The 13,747-nt window shown below is 34.6% G+C and overlaps 1 protein-coding gene across 8 annotated transcripts in view; it reads left to right on the top strand.

The window, feature by feature from the left end:
* KCNT2 (potassium sodium-activated channel subfamily T member 2) overlaps positions 1 to 13,747 on the top strand; it is a 412,694-nt gene that overhangs the window by 262,599 nt on the left and 136,348 nt on the right. For all 8 annotated transcript variants that reach the window (XM_032262881.1, XM_032262880.1, XM_032262875.1 and 5 more), the window contains exon 14: positions 11,733 to 11,841. In XM_032262881.1, the coding sequence (XP_032118772.1) occupies positions 11,733 to 11,841 (109 nt within the window). The remainder of the gene's footprint in view (positions 1 to 11,732; positions 11,842 to 13,747) is intronic.

Below are 13,747 nucleotides of genomic sequence, written 5' to 3'. Positions count from 1 at the left end.
AAATAAAAATGTTGCATAATAGAAGATACACTTGGACCCTGTCATCACTCCCAATGACTCCAGTCTTATTTATACTATTCACCCCAGAAAGTATCCAAATTCAATATTCTTTCTATTTTGCTTATTCAACCACTCTTCTTCAACCTCATCAAGACTTCTAATGCACTGCTATTCAAAGTGTGGTCCAAAGACCAGTTTCATTCCACAGACTTTTATCAAGCTACAGAAGCTACAACATGATAAATACAGCAATTGAGAGCAGGCTTTTGGAAATTTTGATAGTGATGTGAGATTGCCACAACATCCAAATGCATAATTTGTGAACTGTCTCTTTGGAAAGCATATAGACTAGTTTGGGCTACATCAAAATTATAAGTGAATCACATATGGCATGAGCTGCCTGTGTGCTTGCAATGGGTTACATACAACCCATTCTTTCTTTTTATTTTACAATTAAAATAAAACTGGTACTTCATCACAAATAACTTGAGAACTATTACTCCATTGCATCATCAGTCTAGATTCCTTCTGTGCCTCAGTTCCATTTCTTCTATTGTTCTCTCTTTAAAGAACCTGAACCCTGTAGTCTGCCATTTCATTTGGTCAGCCTCATGTCAGTGTTCTGATTTCTTTTGTTTTCGTTTTTTTCCCATAGCTTTGATCAAAAATAAACACACATGCAAACAAACAAAATTCCATGTACATTGATCCTTTTTTTCCCACTCTTTGACTGGCACTCCCAGTGGGTCAGATTTGTGTTACCATAAACTCATGTTCAGGCAGCTCAAAGAGACCCTTAACGTTGTGGGGCTTTTGTTGTTGTTTTTTATTTTAATCAAATTCTCTTGCTCTTGTAATTTAATATTTCAAATTTATCTTATTTCTAATATACAGAGATATGGGAAGCCAATACATGAAAATTTCTTTAAATTTTGCAACTTATTTTCCAAATGTTAATTCATGTTTACTTATTGCTTCCTGCTTTTTCCTATTATAATTGAAGGACTTGCTTTTCATATCTTTGCTGAGTCCCCCGTTACCTCATACCCTATCAGCAACTTCAGCGATACTTTTTCTTCCTTAATTTTCAGATCCCTTTCTTTGCTAATGCATTCCCATAAATGTTTCCATTTCTTCCTACCCCTCCAATATTATTAAGAAAGTCTGTATATTTTCTTCACCTTTCAAACAACTTTTCTTAATTATCCTTAAAATCTTTGGTTAAACATTATTTCCTTAAGTGATGCTTTTTTCATTCCTTCAGAGCAGGCAAGGTATTCTTATATCCTCTTAATGTATATGCAATCATTTCCTTTTTAACATTTATTACCATATTTATTTGCTAATAAATCTTCTTTAGACCTTTCATAATCTTTCTGAATCAGTCACTCAAATTATTTTAGTCCAGCTATAATTTTGTTTTTTGTGTTTTTTTTTTGTGTTTGAAAGGGACTGAAACTGATCTCAAGGGCAAACTTGCCTACGTTACCTCAGACTTCCCTGTTATGTAATAGGTGCTTGGGGAGCCCAGTGGTTGTATTTTCTCAGTCATCAGTTCAATATAATGGCTGCTGCAGCCATTTGTCCATATGGTAACAAGTGGTAATCCTTAAGTGGTTTCTAGAGAGGGAAAGACTACAGTAAGTTCACTACTACATTATGTTTCCTGTTTTAAGTACTGGTCAATCCGTTTTAGAGTTGTATAGCTTTTGTAGAGTTATTTGTAGATAGTTTGAATTTAATAGTAATAAATTTAGCCAAGTTACTTCACTGTTCCGATATCTGAAAGCTACTTAACACAATATATATCATAAAACTTTTGTGGAGTTTAATAATAAATACATAGGTATCACTTAACATGAAAGCCGAAATATTATTTAACATTATTTTATTACTAAAAAGAAGCTTCAGTAAGTATCTTTTATAATATCATAAGCTGTAAAGAATACTCTTGGTTAGAACCTAAAGAAATTGGAGTTTTGAGGAAAATAATTTTTCAAAAAATATAAGACTGCTATGTTTTTCTGAATAGTATACAAGAAAAGGAGGTTAATTAAATTGAAACTGTTATGCACTAGGATGGAGGAAATTTGACCACCCTTTTGAACATTTAATAGTCTGAATAATAAAAAAAAATTATAGTACTAAAATAAATAGCAATTAGGAAAAAATGCTTTTTACTTATAATATTGAAACAAATTTGTTTTACAGAAAATTGCAAATCTCAAATTGGGTTAGATTCTATGCATTTAATAAGCATTCTTACATTTAGAGCTGGTAAAACTAAGTGACTTTTAAAAGTTTACTTAAATGTATTCTTAGCCATTTAGTGGCTGAATGCCTCACAGTCTTTGAATTGGCAAAGTTTCTGAAGTGTTCACATGCACATGGGTGCACACACAAACACACACACACAGGAGTGGTTATTTTATTGATTAAATTAACTGGATCAAAGTAAAACTCACTTGATTGCTAGATATGATCTATTCTCATATAAAAAAGATACAATTTTTATAGCAGTAAACTCACTCTTGCTTGTAAACAGAATCTAATAAGCAAAGGATATGGGAAAGATTTTATAATGCAATTTGATCAGTTGGTCTGTGTAATAAACTTTTTCCTCATAAAATAAAAATTCACCCTGGTTTATGTTTCTGTTTAAAATCTCTTTTCCAAAGGGTGTTTGATTTCTGTAAATTAAAACCCAGCACTAGATTGGTTTACTGCACTTTCCACTATTTACTGTTTTCCAAGGAGCTGTTACCTAGCAACTTCATGGAAGAGGTTTCTAGTACTTTAAATCATACAAGAGATCAGAATGTAAGGTGATGTAGACTTTCAAGGAAATATTCTGACTTGTTTTAAAGTAATTATCAATTTTATTTTTCATAAGGTAAAAGGCACTGGAAGACAATTTCGATTCATATCTATCAATAAATTTGCATCTCAATTGTAACTTTTTCATTTTGGAAGCTTTTAAACTGAAAATGACACAAATTAGAATAACAAAGAAGAAACCAAGAATCTCACATAATACAACTATTTTAAAAGTCATATGCTTCTAAAACGCTTTCCCACCTGTTGAGGTAGTTTCTATTGACAGTGTGATGCTTATCCTTACACACTATTTTCTGTGCATATCCAAACTCACATACAGGCATATGCATGAGCATTCTTGCAGAATTCAGCTTTTTTACAAAAGTGAGATCATATTTTAATTGCATAACAATAGAATTAGGTTATATTGTTTTGCCACTTACATTTTTTAAATATACTGTTGGCATTTGTTTCAAGACAGTTTATTGAAACCTTTTTATTTTAATAACGCAGGATTAAGATGATCCATAATACTTGTTTAGAATTCTGATTAGCATTTTATATTCATTTTCTACTTTTTCCCTCAGATAATTCTATGAGGTAAACACTACTATAATTCACATTTTAGAGATAAGGTCAGTTAGGCCTAGGGATTAAGAAGTTTGCCTATGTCCTGGCACGGTCACTGGTGATAGCACTTGACCACTTGATCTCATGGGCTTATGTCTTATCAATCAACAGTGCAGAAAGACCTAAGTCAAAACAAACAGAAACTGTAAATGATGAGAAAAAGATACAAGGTAATATGCATATATATATATATATATATATATCTCATTTATTTATTTTTGTAACAAGTCTCATTCTGTTACCCAGGATGGAGTGCCGTGGTACGATCTTAGCTCACTGCAACTTCCACCTCCCAGGTCCAGGTGATTCTCCTGCCTCAGCCTCCTGAGTAACTGGGATTACAGGCATGCACCACCAAGCCAGGCTAATTTTTTGTATTTTTGGTAGAGACTGCATTTTGCCATGTTGGCCAGCCTGGTCTCAAACTCCTTAACTTCAATGATGCGCTCACCTCAACTTCCCAGAGTTCTGGGATTACAGGCATGAGCAACCACACCTGGCCACATAAAATTTTTCAATAGGAAATACTTTCTTCAACAAAGGAGGGGCGTTAGAAGCTAGAAGGAAAAAAATGACAGATTTATATTTGACAAAGAGTTATCTTTCTTTTCACGATCAAAACTGGGCTTTTCCCACAGATGTGGTCTTACCAAGAGGAAGAAAAGTGTTTAGGGAAAGTGTTTTTGTATACAAAAAGTAATCCAGAGTTTGCACATTTCTGCACATTCTCTCATCAGACAAACACTAGTGATGTGGCTGTATCTATCTAAAAGGGAAACTGGGATATGTAATTTCTACAAGAGCAGCCATGCATCCAGGTGAAATATGGAAGTGTGGTGAGAGGAAATAAGAGCCTCAATTACTAAAAAGAAAGAGAAGCCGGGCGCGGTGGCTCAAGCCTGTAATCCCAGCACTTTGGGAGGCCGAGGCTGGTGGATCACGAGGTCAAGAGATCGAGACCATCCTGGTCAACACGGTGAAACCCCGTCTCTACTAAAACTACAAAAAATTAGCTGGGCATGGTGGCGCGTGCCTGTGGTCCCAGCTACTCAGGAGGCTGAGGCAGGAGAATTGCCTGAACCCAGGAGGCGGAGGTTGCGGTGAGCCGAGATCGCGCCATTGCACTCCAGCCTGGGTAACAAGAGCGAAACTCCGTCCCAAAAAAAAAAAGAGAAAATGAATACTGGGGCAGCCAGTAGTTTTAGCCATGGTTCAAGCCTTTAGGCACCCATGTAACCATGCACTCTATATATATATATATATATATATATATATATATATATATATATTTCAAGAGGGAGAGAGAGAGGGAACACTCATGCATTCCCTGTCACAAATACTCCAAGTTTCATCAAATGCCACATCCAGCGCAAAGTTCAGGATATCTGGAAAATGCAGTCAGATTTAGATGTGGCTCCTAATAATCTAGCAGTATACACACTAATAAATTTGCTAGGTGTTCTCAGGACCACTACTCCATATAGATATACAATAGTAGAGTGAGAAAGTTGTAATAAAATAATGTGCTTTGGAAAACAGAAGAAGGAAATGCACAGTAGCCATTGGTTCATATTATGACCTGTGGCACATGAATTGAGAAACCTCCAAAGCAATATAGAAAATTCCTTAATTAAACCTTGATTCTACTCTTTAGAGAGTACCTCCTTCGTTCATTCATGTGCATGGCTCACTATCCTCTGTGGCCACTCTTGAAGTTGAATCAAGTGGATTTCTTCTGGACCTTTCTATGTGTCAGTTACTGTGCTCAAAGTTTTTCCTCAGAACTTTGTTAAACCTGACTCACTGGATTTTGTTGCCCTGTCCATATCACTATCCTGATTGTAATGGTGGATACTCCGGCATCATCTGAAACAAGTTTGACTGGGAAGGCTGCACCCCACTTTAAGCTGATTTTGCCACAGGTCTGGCTTTATTGGTCTGGCTGGGAAGTTTAAATTGGAGGCCTCTGACAAAGGCTCTGAAAGGGAATTTCATCTCCTGCTACTTAGGATACAGTGTCCATTTTTATACTTCTTTTTAGATTTTTTATCGCAAGCAAACAGTGTACCATTTAAGAGAATTCTATTCCCTTCTCTTTCTCCTTGCAAAGCGATCTGTTCTTACCTCAGATCAGCTCTCTGTGTATTCCTGACTGAAATCAGAAAGGTGCTGTTAACAAACATTAGGATACTTGCCCTTTTCAATCACCTCTTTAAACATCTCTCTATAGATAGGTGGTTTCACCCATACAAAGGGGAAAATGGGTAGCAGAGGAAAATAGCAGTTACTGTTATCGATGTATTTCTCCATTTTGCATTTCTATATTATCTACGTTTTCTGACTTTCACTTCTATTTTTTTTTGAGATGGAGTTTCGCTCTTGTTACCCAGGCTGGAGTGCAATGGCGCGATCTCGGCTCACCGCAACCTCCGCCTCCTGGGTTCAAGCAATTCTCCTGCCTCAGCCTCCCGAGTAGCTGGGATTACAGGCACCAGCCACCATGCCCAGCGAATTTTTGTATTTTTAGTAGAGACGGGGTTTCACCGTGTTGACCAGGATGGTCTCGAACTCTCATGACCTCATGATCCACCCGCCTCGGCCTCCCACAGTGCTGGGATTACAAGCGTGAGCCACCGTGCCTGGCCTCACTTCTATTTTTAATTAGAAAATTATTTGATAACAATTGGCAGTTTATGACTTGAATTCTCCCTCATCCCCCAAAAAAGTCACTCTCTCCAACACTGCTTGGTCATACTATCTGATGACGTTTATGCCCATTAAGAGGATTTTCGATGTCCTAGACTAATGTTTCTTTAATTTCTCCTCTTTCAGTGTTCTTGCTCAGCTCATCCTATCTTGGCAACCATTTCTAGGATCATACCCTAGATCATATCATTACCAATAAATGTGAAAACTCTGTCATCTCCATTCCTGCTGTCTCCTTCTCTGACCATCACTTTCTATCTTTGTAATTCACTCCTAATGAAGAACAGTTTGACCATACGACACCTACACTTCATTGTTCCACCAAATCTTCACTGCCGTTTACACCCATAGGTCTTGTCTTCCCTTCTTAGCCTGCGTGAATGTCATGGCACATTATTAATAATCTGTGTCTGCAATTCACCTCAGTGACTTGAATCTCTCCATTGGTTGGGCTTGTCAAAAGCCAGCCTTAAGTCTCACTCTCTGTCTTCTTGGTATAAAATTCCATGCATTTGAAATGTAGCTAAAGGAAAAAAATAAACAGGGAAAAGCCAACCTGCAACCTCTAAACTCCAAACTCCTCCTTAATCATCATTTCCACTTCTTTTGCTTAAAAAAATAACCACAGGAAGAAAATCAGAACTTTTATAAACTTCTGCCAACAAATCTACACACCCACCTGCGTTTATACAAATATGTTATGCTGTAGCTCCTGTTATTTCAGATGGACAACATTAGTGGCAATATGACTGAGAAGGGGCATAGAAAAGGTGGTATATTGAGTTAGTGTGATTACCCAAATTCTTACTGTCTATGAATCATATTTTAAGGATATATATATCCTGTATGTTTTAGAATTTATGAAAAAGCCTTTAAACCATTTGGCAGATCAAACAGCACGTTCAACAGAATTTTTTTTTAATAATGGAAATGTCTATGTAGGCACTATCCCATACTATAGCTAGTAGCCATAAGTGTTATTGAGCTAGTAAGATGTAACTAGTATGATGGTGGGATTGAAATTTTATTTGTATTTACTTTCAATTTATTTAAATTTAAATAACCACATGTGACTGGTGGCTACTGTATTGCATAGCATAGTTTTAGAAGGGTAGAGGGTAATAAATTGTCAAATTCAAAAAAAGTTACAAATTAAAAATTTTATTTGGGAATCACATAATTGCAATTCAGGGCAAACACACATACTGGAGTGGTCTTTGGTTTGTCTGAAGAATAATAGAATATTAGGGGCCTTACTTTAAGAAGAAATGTTCTATATTATTTTGAAAGGTCACTGGCACTGAAGAAGCTTTTGGGAGCTGGCCATCTCTGGTGAGTAAAGGTGGTAGATAAAACTAGTTTTAGAATCATGGCAAGTTGTTTCAGCCACTGCTAGCTAAAATTTGTCTTAGGATCACAACAGGCTGTTTTAGCAGATGTGTTTGTGGCAGTTTAATTCTTGGAGCTGGTGTTAATGTGCCCTGAATGCTGTTATCCCCTTGGCCCCTCAACTCTGAAGTTGTTACAGGACCAAAAGTTTCATATGCCTGCTACACAGTGACATACCAATACACTGAGACAAGAGGATTTGCAGCAAAGAAAGAGTTTAGTGATCACAGGACAGCCAGGCAAGGACAGGAGGCCCTCAAATTCGTCTCCCTGAGGAGCTATGTGCTAGAGTTTTTAAGGAGTTTGTGGAGGCCAAGGGGATATTGGGATCATTGACTGGTTGGAGTAAGGGGGATTGAAATAATCAGAATGTGGAAACAGCTTTCCTTGGTAAGTCAGCACTTCTTGGGGTCCTAAAGAGTAGCTGGAATCAGTGGGGTTCCTTCAGACCAGCTGATGTCAGTAGTTTCACCAGTATGAAGAACTTTAAAGAATATCTCGAATGGAAACATTAAAGCCTTACAATGCTTAAGTTGTAATTTATGGCGCACTTAAGGGGAGCTATAGTCTTCTAACGGTGTTGACGGGGTTTTGGGGGCAATAGGCAAACAACTGTGAGGAAGTGGGTCAGAAAGTAAGCTGACCTAATGATTCATGCTGAAGGGTGCTGTAAGCTTGTTTTATTTTCAGTTCTCCTCCTTCTTTCCTTTTTGATTAATTTTATAAAATTTATCAGAATTGTTTTATTTTAGTTGGATGTGTCAAGAGTTACCCAATTTATGTAATCAACTTTTACAAGGTGGAATGCTGAAGAGTTAGAAAACATGAAAACCAATTAGAAAGTTGTTAGCTTACTTGAAAGAACACCAGAGTTTGAATAATAGTCCACAATCCCTTAGCTGTAATTCCAAAATGAAATTATTTGGAAAATGAAAGTATTTGAAAAATGAAAAATATTTTTGTATTCTTGGTGTTAAAACACGAAATTACCTGAAATTATTTGGTGGTAGTTTCTGCACTGAACTATCGTGAAGCTTTTTAACCCTATTTTTATCTACTTAGTATAAATCTTCACACATTTAGCTGCAGAAATATTTTTAGGAACAGGTTGTTCCTTGGAGGTTATATAGTGTCTGGTAGATGAAACATACTGCCTTTCTAAGATCTGATTTTTTTTAATTCTGCAATTTGATATCTGACCCTTAAGAATTATGGATATATTAGAAACCTGTAGTAAGTAGTGAGAATGGCAATGGGGAAATAAGAGAGAGAGGGGAATTTGATTGCATGATCCACAGACTTTGGCTATTATAATGTTTTGGGAAATGAGGAGCAATTAGTATGAAGGAATATTTTCAGCATTTTAATTCAGGCTAAGGATTAGTGGTTAGTATTAAAAATGTCCTAAAAGGCAGAATTGATTTGGACCTGAGAGGAGAAGTGTAGGTATATAATCAGTTCTATTTTGCAGGTTGAGTTTTAGCACTTTGTGGTACATGCAAGTAAAGATTATCATCCAGCTGAATGTCTGCCTTACCTCTTTCCTTGTATTTTCAATTCATAGAAATTAAATAGCTTTTATTAATGAAGAGTATTGAATTTACTTTTTGTCTAACAAAGGCTTTCGTGATAATTATGTATTAACTTATTTATCTTAAAAAATGGTTATTTTCTCTGATCCAGTACTCCTTTTTTTATAATAAATATTTTGCAATACTTCCTACACTATTTTGAAATGAAATTTAGGTAAATATAACTATCTATACACAGAAAATTTAAAAAAACTAATATAATATTCTAATTCTACTATGGAAGAGAAACAGAAGGAAAATAATAAGAAAAAGCATGTTTTTTTAAACATGTAAACACTCAGGCATGAATACAGAAGAAAATGGAAAAAAGAGACACTTTTATCAATGACAAGATGCTAGCTTTTGACTGATATGAAACATATATAGGAATTAAATATCTTAAATTTTTTCATGACTCACATACAATGCAAAACATAATAAAGTAAATTTTCTGTTAATTTTTATAGCATTTGCATCCCTAGATAATTTAGTGTACAGTGGAACAGTACATACATACTTTGTGCTTATGTGTAAAATTACCACCATTGATGGTATTGTATATACTTTTTGATGAAAGGGCTGATGGACACTGTAAAAGTTTACCAATGTAGAAAAAGGACACATGCAAATACAGAAATGACTACCTGAAACTTAGGAGTCTTTTGCTTCCTTCCAGTTCTCATTAGTACAGTTTTTATGGCACAACCTTCCCACAGCCATTGCCCTCCAAACTCAGATGCACACATTTATTGAAGAAAAGAGAAGAGACCTATTTTTTTTTAACTTTTTCAACTATCAAAGGAAAATAAAATGATATATTTTCAAAGTATCACACATGTATCACGTTTTCTCATGTTCCCCTACTGAAAGAAATATGGTTTGTCCACTACAGTAAGGAAAAGTTAATATTTGCATGCTACATTGCATATATGGTAATCATACCTTCCAAATTTTCTGTTATAGTTTGAAATTTTAAAAATTCTATCTATGTCATAATATATGTACATATTTTTCTCAGATCATCTGTTCTAATTTTTGATTTGAAATTTATGGGTTCCCTATGTATTGATGTCATATGATTCTACAGTAATAACATTCTGGGTTTAGCAGTTTTGTCACTCTGTTTTCACAGATTGGGCATACACAGTCAAAAATTATTTTGAGATATACTGAAATGGTGGTTTAAAGACACTGTTCTTTTGTAAATGTTCTGTACGCTTCTCTACATTCAAAATTGTATTTAGAATCTGCTTGCCTTTCCTGCAAAGCAATAAATAATCTGGTTATGTATTTTTAAAACTTTTTAAGTCTATTTTAACATATTGACAAGTGGGTGTGGGGAGAGAGATTATTAGGGTAAACTTGATATTTTTAGACTAAACTCTGACATATATTCATAGTATATATTTTCGTTCATATAATGTGAAAGAGAAACAATTTTTTTAAAGGAAATGAAAGCAGAATAAAGAGTAGTATGCTTCTCATGTCCTAAATCATATTATAAAAACAGGACAGAACTAAGGTCAGTGTTTGTCCTGAGCATTTGCCAAACCATTTCCCATGTAACCTTTTCTTCTTTCCTCGTAAATTTATGGTGTCATGTGTTCATTTTATAGATCTGGCTCACTGACAAATTTGATCTTTTATTTCTTAATTTTGCAAAAACTGCTATTTTTCTGCCTAAGAATATGTATTTTCTTAGAACTTTAAATCTTCTCTTTATTTTTAATACGAGCTATGCTTGTTTATTTGGGAGACTAGGTTTTTATTTTTTCTGAAATAAATATTTAATCACTTTTTGAAAATATGGCTTCTGCAGAAAATAGAATACCTGGTATCTGGGCCCTCATTCCTGTATGACAATCCTTGGCCTGAGTAGCATCATTCCCTTTAAAGGTGGCCTACCCCTTCCCATGTGCTGTCATTTCTAACACTATTATTTTAATGTCATTGAATTTCAGCTGCCATTTATTATGTTTTCTGGCTGGACCTTATCATTTTTTTGAGTTTATGACTTTTAGGTCTTGGAGTTAAAGTACAATTTCAACTTAAATTTCCTTTAGCAAATTCTATTGCTCGATATTGCAGTTATTTTCATAGTATCAAATCCATTGCTTCTATGCTAGGCATATGTTCTCTGCTAAATCTTTTAATCATTACTTTCTAAAATTTATGCTGTCATTATGAATTTGATAAGTCACTGCTCTTCTAAGTCAGTACTGTTGTATTTTATACCATAGAATGATCATAACTAAAGGAGACTGTATAAAGTATTTGATGTATTTTAGACTACACCTCAAACCCACCTGCTAAGCATAGGAAGATTAAGCATTTTACCAAAAGTTGTTACTTTTGTTAAGATAGGGTTAAGCATTTCAGCAAAAGTTGCTAAGTTTGTTGTGACAGGAGTGACCACCATGCCAGTCACTTAATCCCTACTCTAGTACTCTATCTCAGGAGATATGTTTTCTGGGGTTAAAATTGCACTAATAAAAACATCTCTAAAACAAGTATGCTTGTATTGAGACGTTTGCAAATTTATTCATTCTGTTTTATATTTTATATTACATTACTCTCCAAAGGTAAATTATTCTAATTTACCTATTTTATTTCAAACAGATCATGTTGTTTGTGAAGAAGAGTTTAAATACGCCATGTTAGCTTTAAACTGTATATGCCCAGCAACATCTACACTTATTACACTACTGGTTCATACCTCTAGAGGGCAGTAAGTATATTTTTTCTTTAAGATAACGTTTTAAAATATATTTTAAAAAGTAAGAGCAGTTAATGTGATTTAGAAATGTAGAGGGCCAAGGTTTACAGCTAAATATGCACCTATATTTGAATTTGTGTGAGTTATCTTCATCTGATGAAGGGACAAATAAGTAAGGACTCCAAGACATAGATAATTGACAGTTATTTGCTGTCTTTTCTCAGCAGTCTTGAGATAGTTTGTTGCAACTTATTAATGAATTCTAAGGGTCGGCATCATTTGCTAGGCCTAGGATTAGGGCATGATTTTTATTTCAAAGATGAATACTTATGCAGCAAATGAAAATATACTAATTTAGAATCCTTTAATTAATAAGAACTTAAAGTCATATTTTTCTGTTCCAGAGGTAAGTTTTGTCTGAAAGCTAGTGTACACAATTGATCTCAAAATCGTAATTTTGTAATTATTGTAGAATAATAACAAAGTAGTTGTATAAAATTAGCAATTGCAGTATAAATCACTTTTTATATGCACTTCAAGATAGGAGAAAGTTGTACCATCAGAACCTTTTTTGTTCTTGTTTGAGAGTTTTATGAAATATAGAAGTTTTTTATTTGGATGATCAAAGAAAATGTAGGCAGTGAACATACTCATTGCTCTTATTTAAAGAGACAAATGCACTTCATTTCATACCTTGTCATATTTCTAATCTTATATTTCAGACACAGTGCTGATTTTCTAAGTAAACTTCACTCATGCTAGTGGTTATGATTACTCAGATTTAGTAAGTTAATTGATAATTGTTTAAGTGAAGTGTCAAATCAAATAAATCCAGAAAAAGGAAAATTCTTTCTTGGGATTTAATTATAGATGGGTAAGTTGTTAATTTAGAAGTAGTAAATCCTTAATGATATTCTAAATTAGATTTTACTGTCTTACATCTAATTGCCTAATTGGGATGGTAAGAGTTTCTTAGCGGCTGGGTGGAGTGGCTCACGCCTGTAATTCCAGCACTTTGGGAGGCGGAGACGGGTGGATCACCTGAGTTTGGGAGTTCGAAACCAGCCTGACCAACATGGAGAAACCCCGTCTCTACTAAAAATACAAAAATTAACTGAGCATAGTGGTGCATGCCTATAATCCTTGCTACTCAGGAGGCTGAGGCAGGAGATTCGCTTGAACCTGGGAGGCAGGGGTTGCAGTGAGCCGAGAACATGCCACTGCACTACAGCCTGGTAAATAAGCGAAACCCTGTCTTAAAAAAAAAAAAAAAAAAAAAAAAGAGTTTCTTAGGAGCAATTTTCTCAAAGTTGTGAATAGGAATATTTTTATTCTGTACATTTACAAGGCTTTAATCTGTTCAATAGGAAGGATGTAACAGGATTAGGAATGAAATTGATTTTCTTTGCAGAAAGTACTTGTCATTTTGATGCAATTAAATAGAGTAATAAAAATTATTTTGACACCAATGAAATGAACATTCATAGAAGTCATCAAGTGTCTTCATTATTTTTCATAACATCTTTGTACAGATTCATACAACTATAATGGTGACTATCTAGTCCGACTTCATTCATTGTTGTATACATGAATGATAAAATAATTTCCATAAACTCTAACAGCTCATTACTCATGGACTGAAGTTAAATTACATTGTGTAACTTCTAGTAAATATTATTTATTGATAGTACAGCCTGGTGAAAAAGAATTATAGTTCATATAAGTTAGAAAAGAATTTTAGTGATCCTTAAAATAAGACTTCCTCGATAAATTCCAATACATTTTGCCTTATTAAAAAAGAAAGCAATGGTGTTGAATTAAGGATTCCCTTTAAGAGTGACTTGCAAAATTTTTTACAGCTTGTCACAGTAAATGCTATCATCCACCATAATAACTTTTTTTTAAAAGGTAGTCAGTT

This window comes from Sapajus apella, unplaced genomic scaffold (assembly GCF_009761245.1).
Source record: "Sapajus apella isolate SASKATOON/1434 unplaced genomic scaffold, GSC_monkey_1.0 scaffold132, whole genome shotgun sequence".
Taxonomy (NCBI): Eukaryota; Metazoa; Chordata; class Mammalia; order Primates; family Cebidae; genus Sapajus; species Sapajus apella.
Note: the sequence above shows the minus strand (reverse complement) of the source record. Positions and strands in the feature narration are given on the sequence as shown.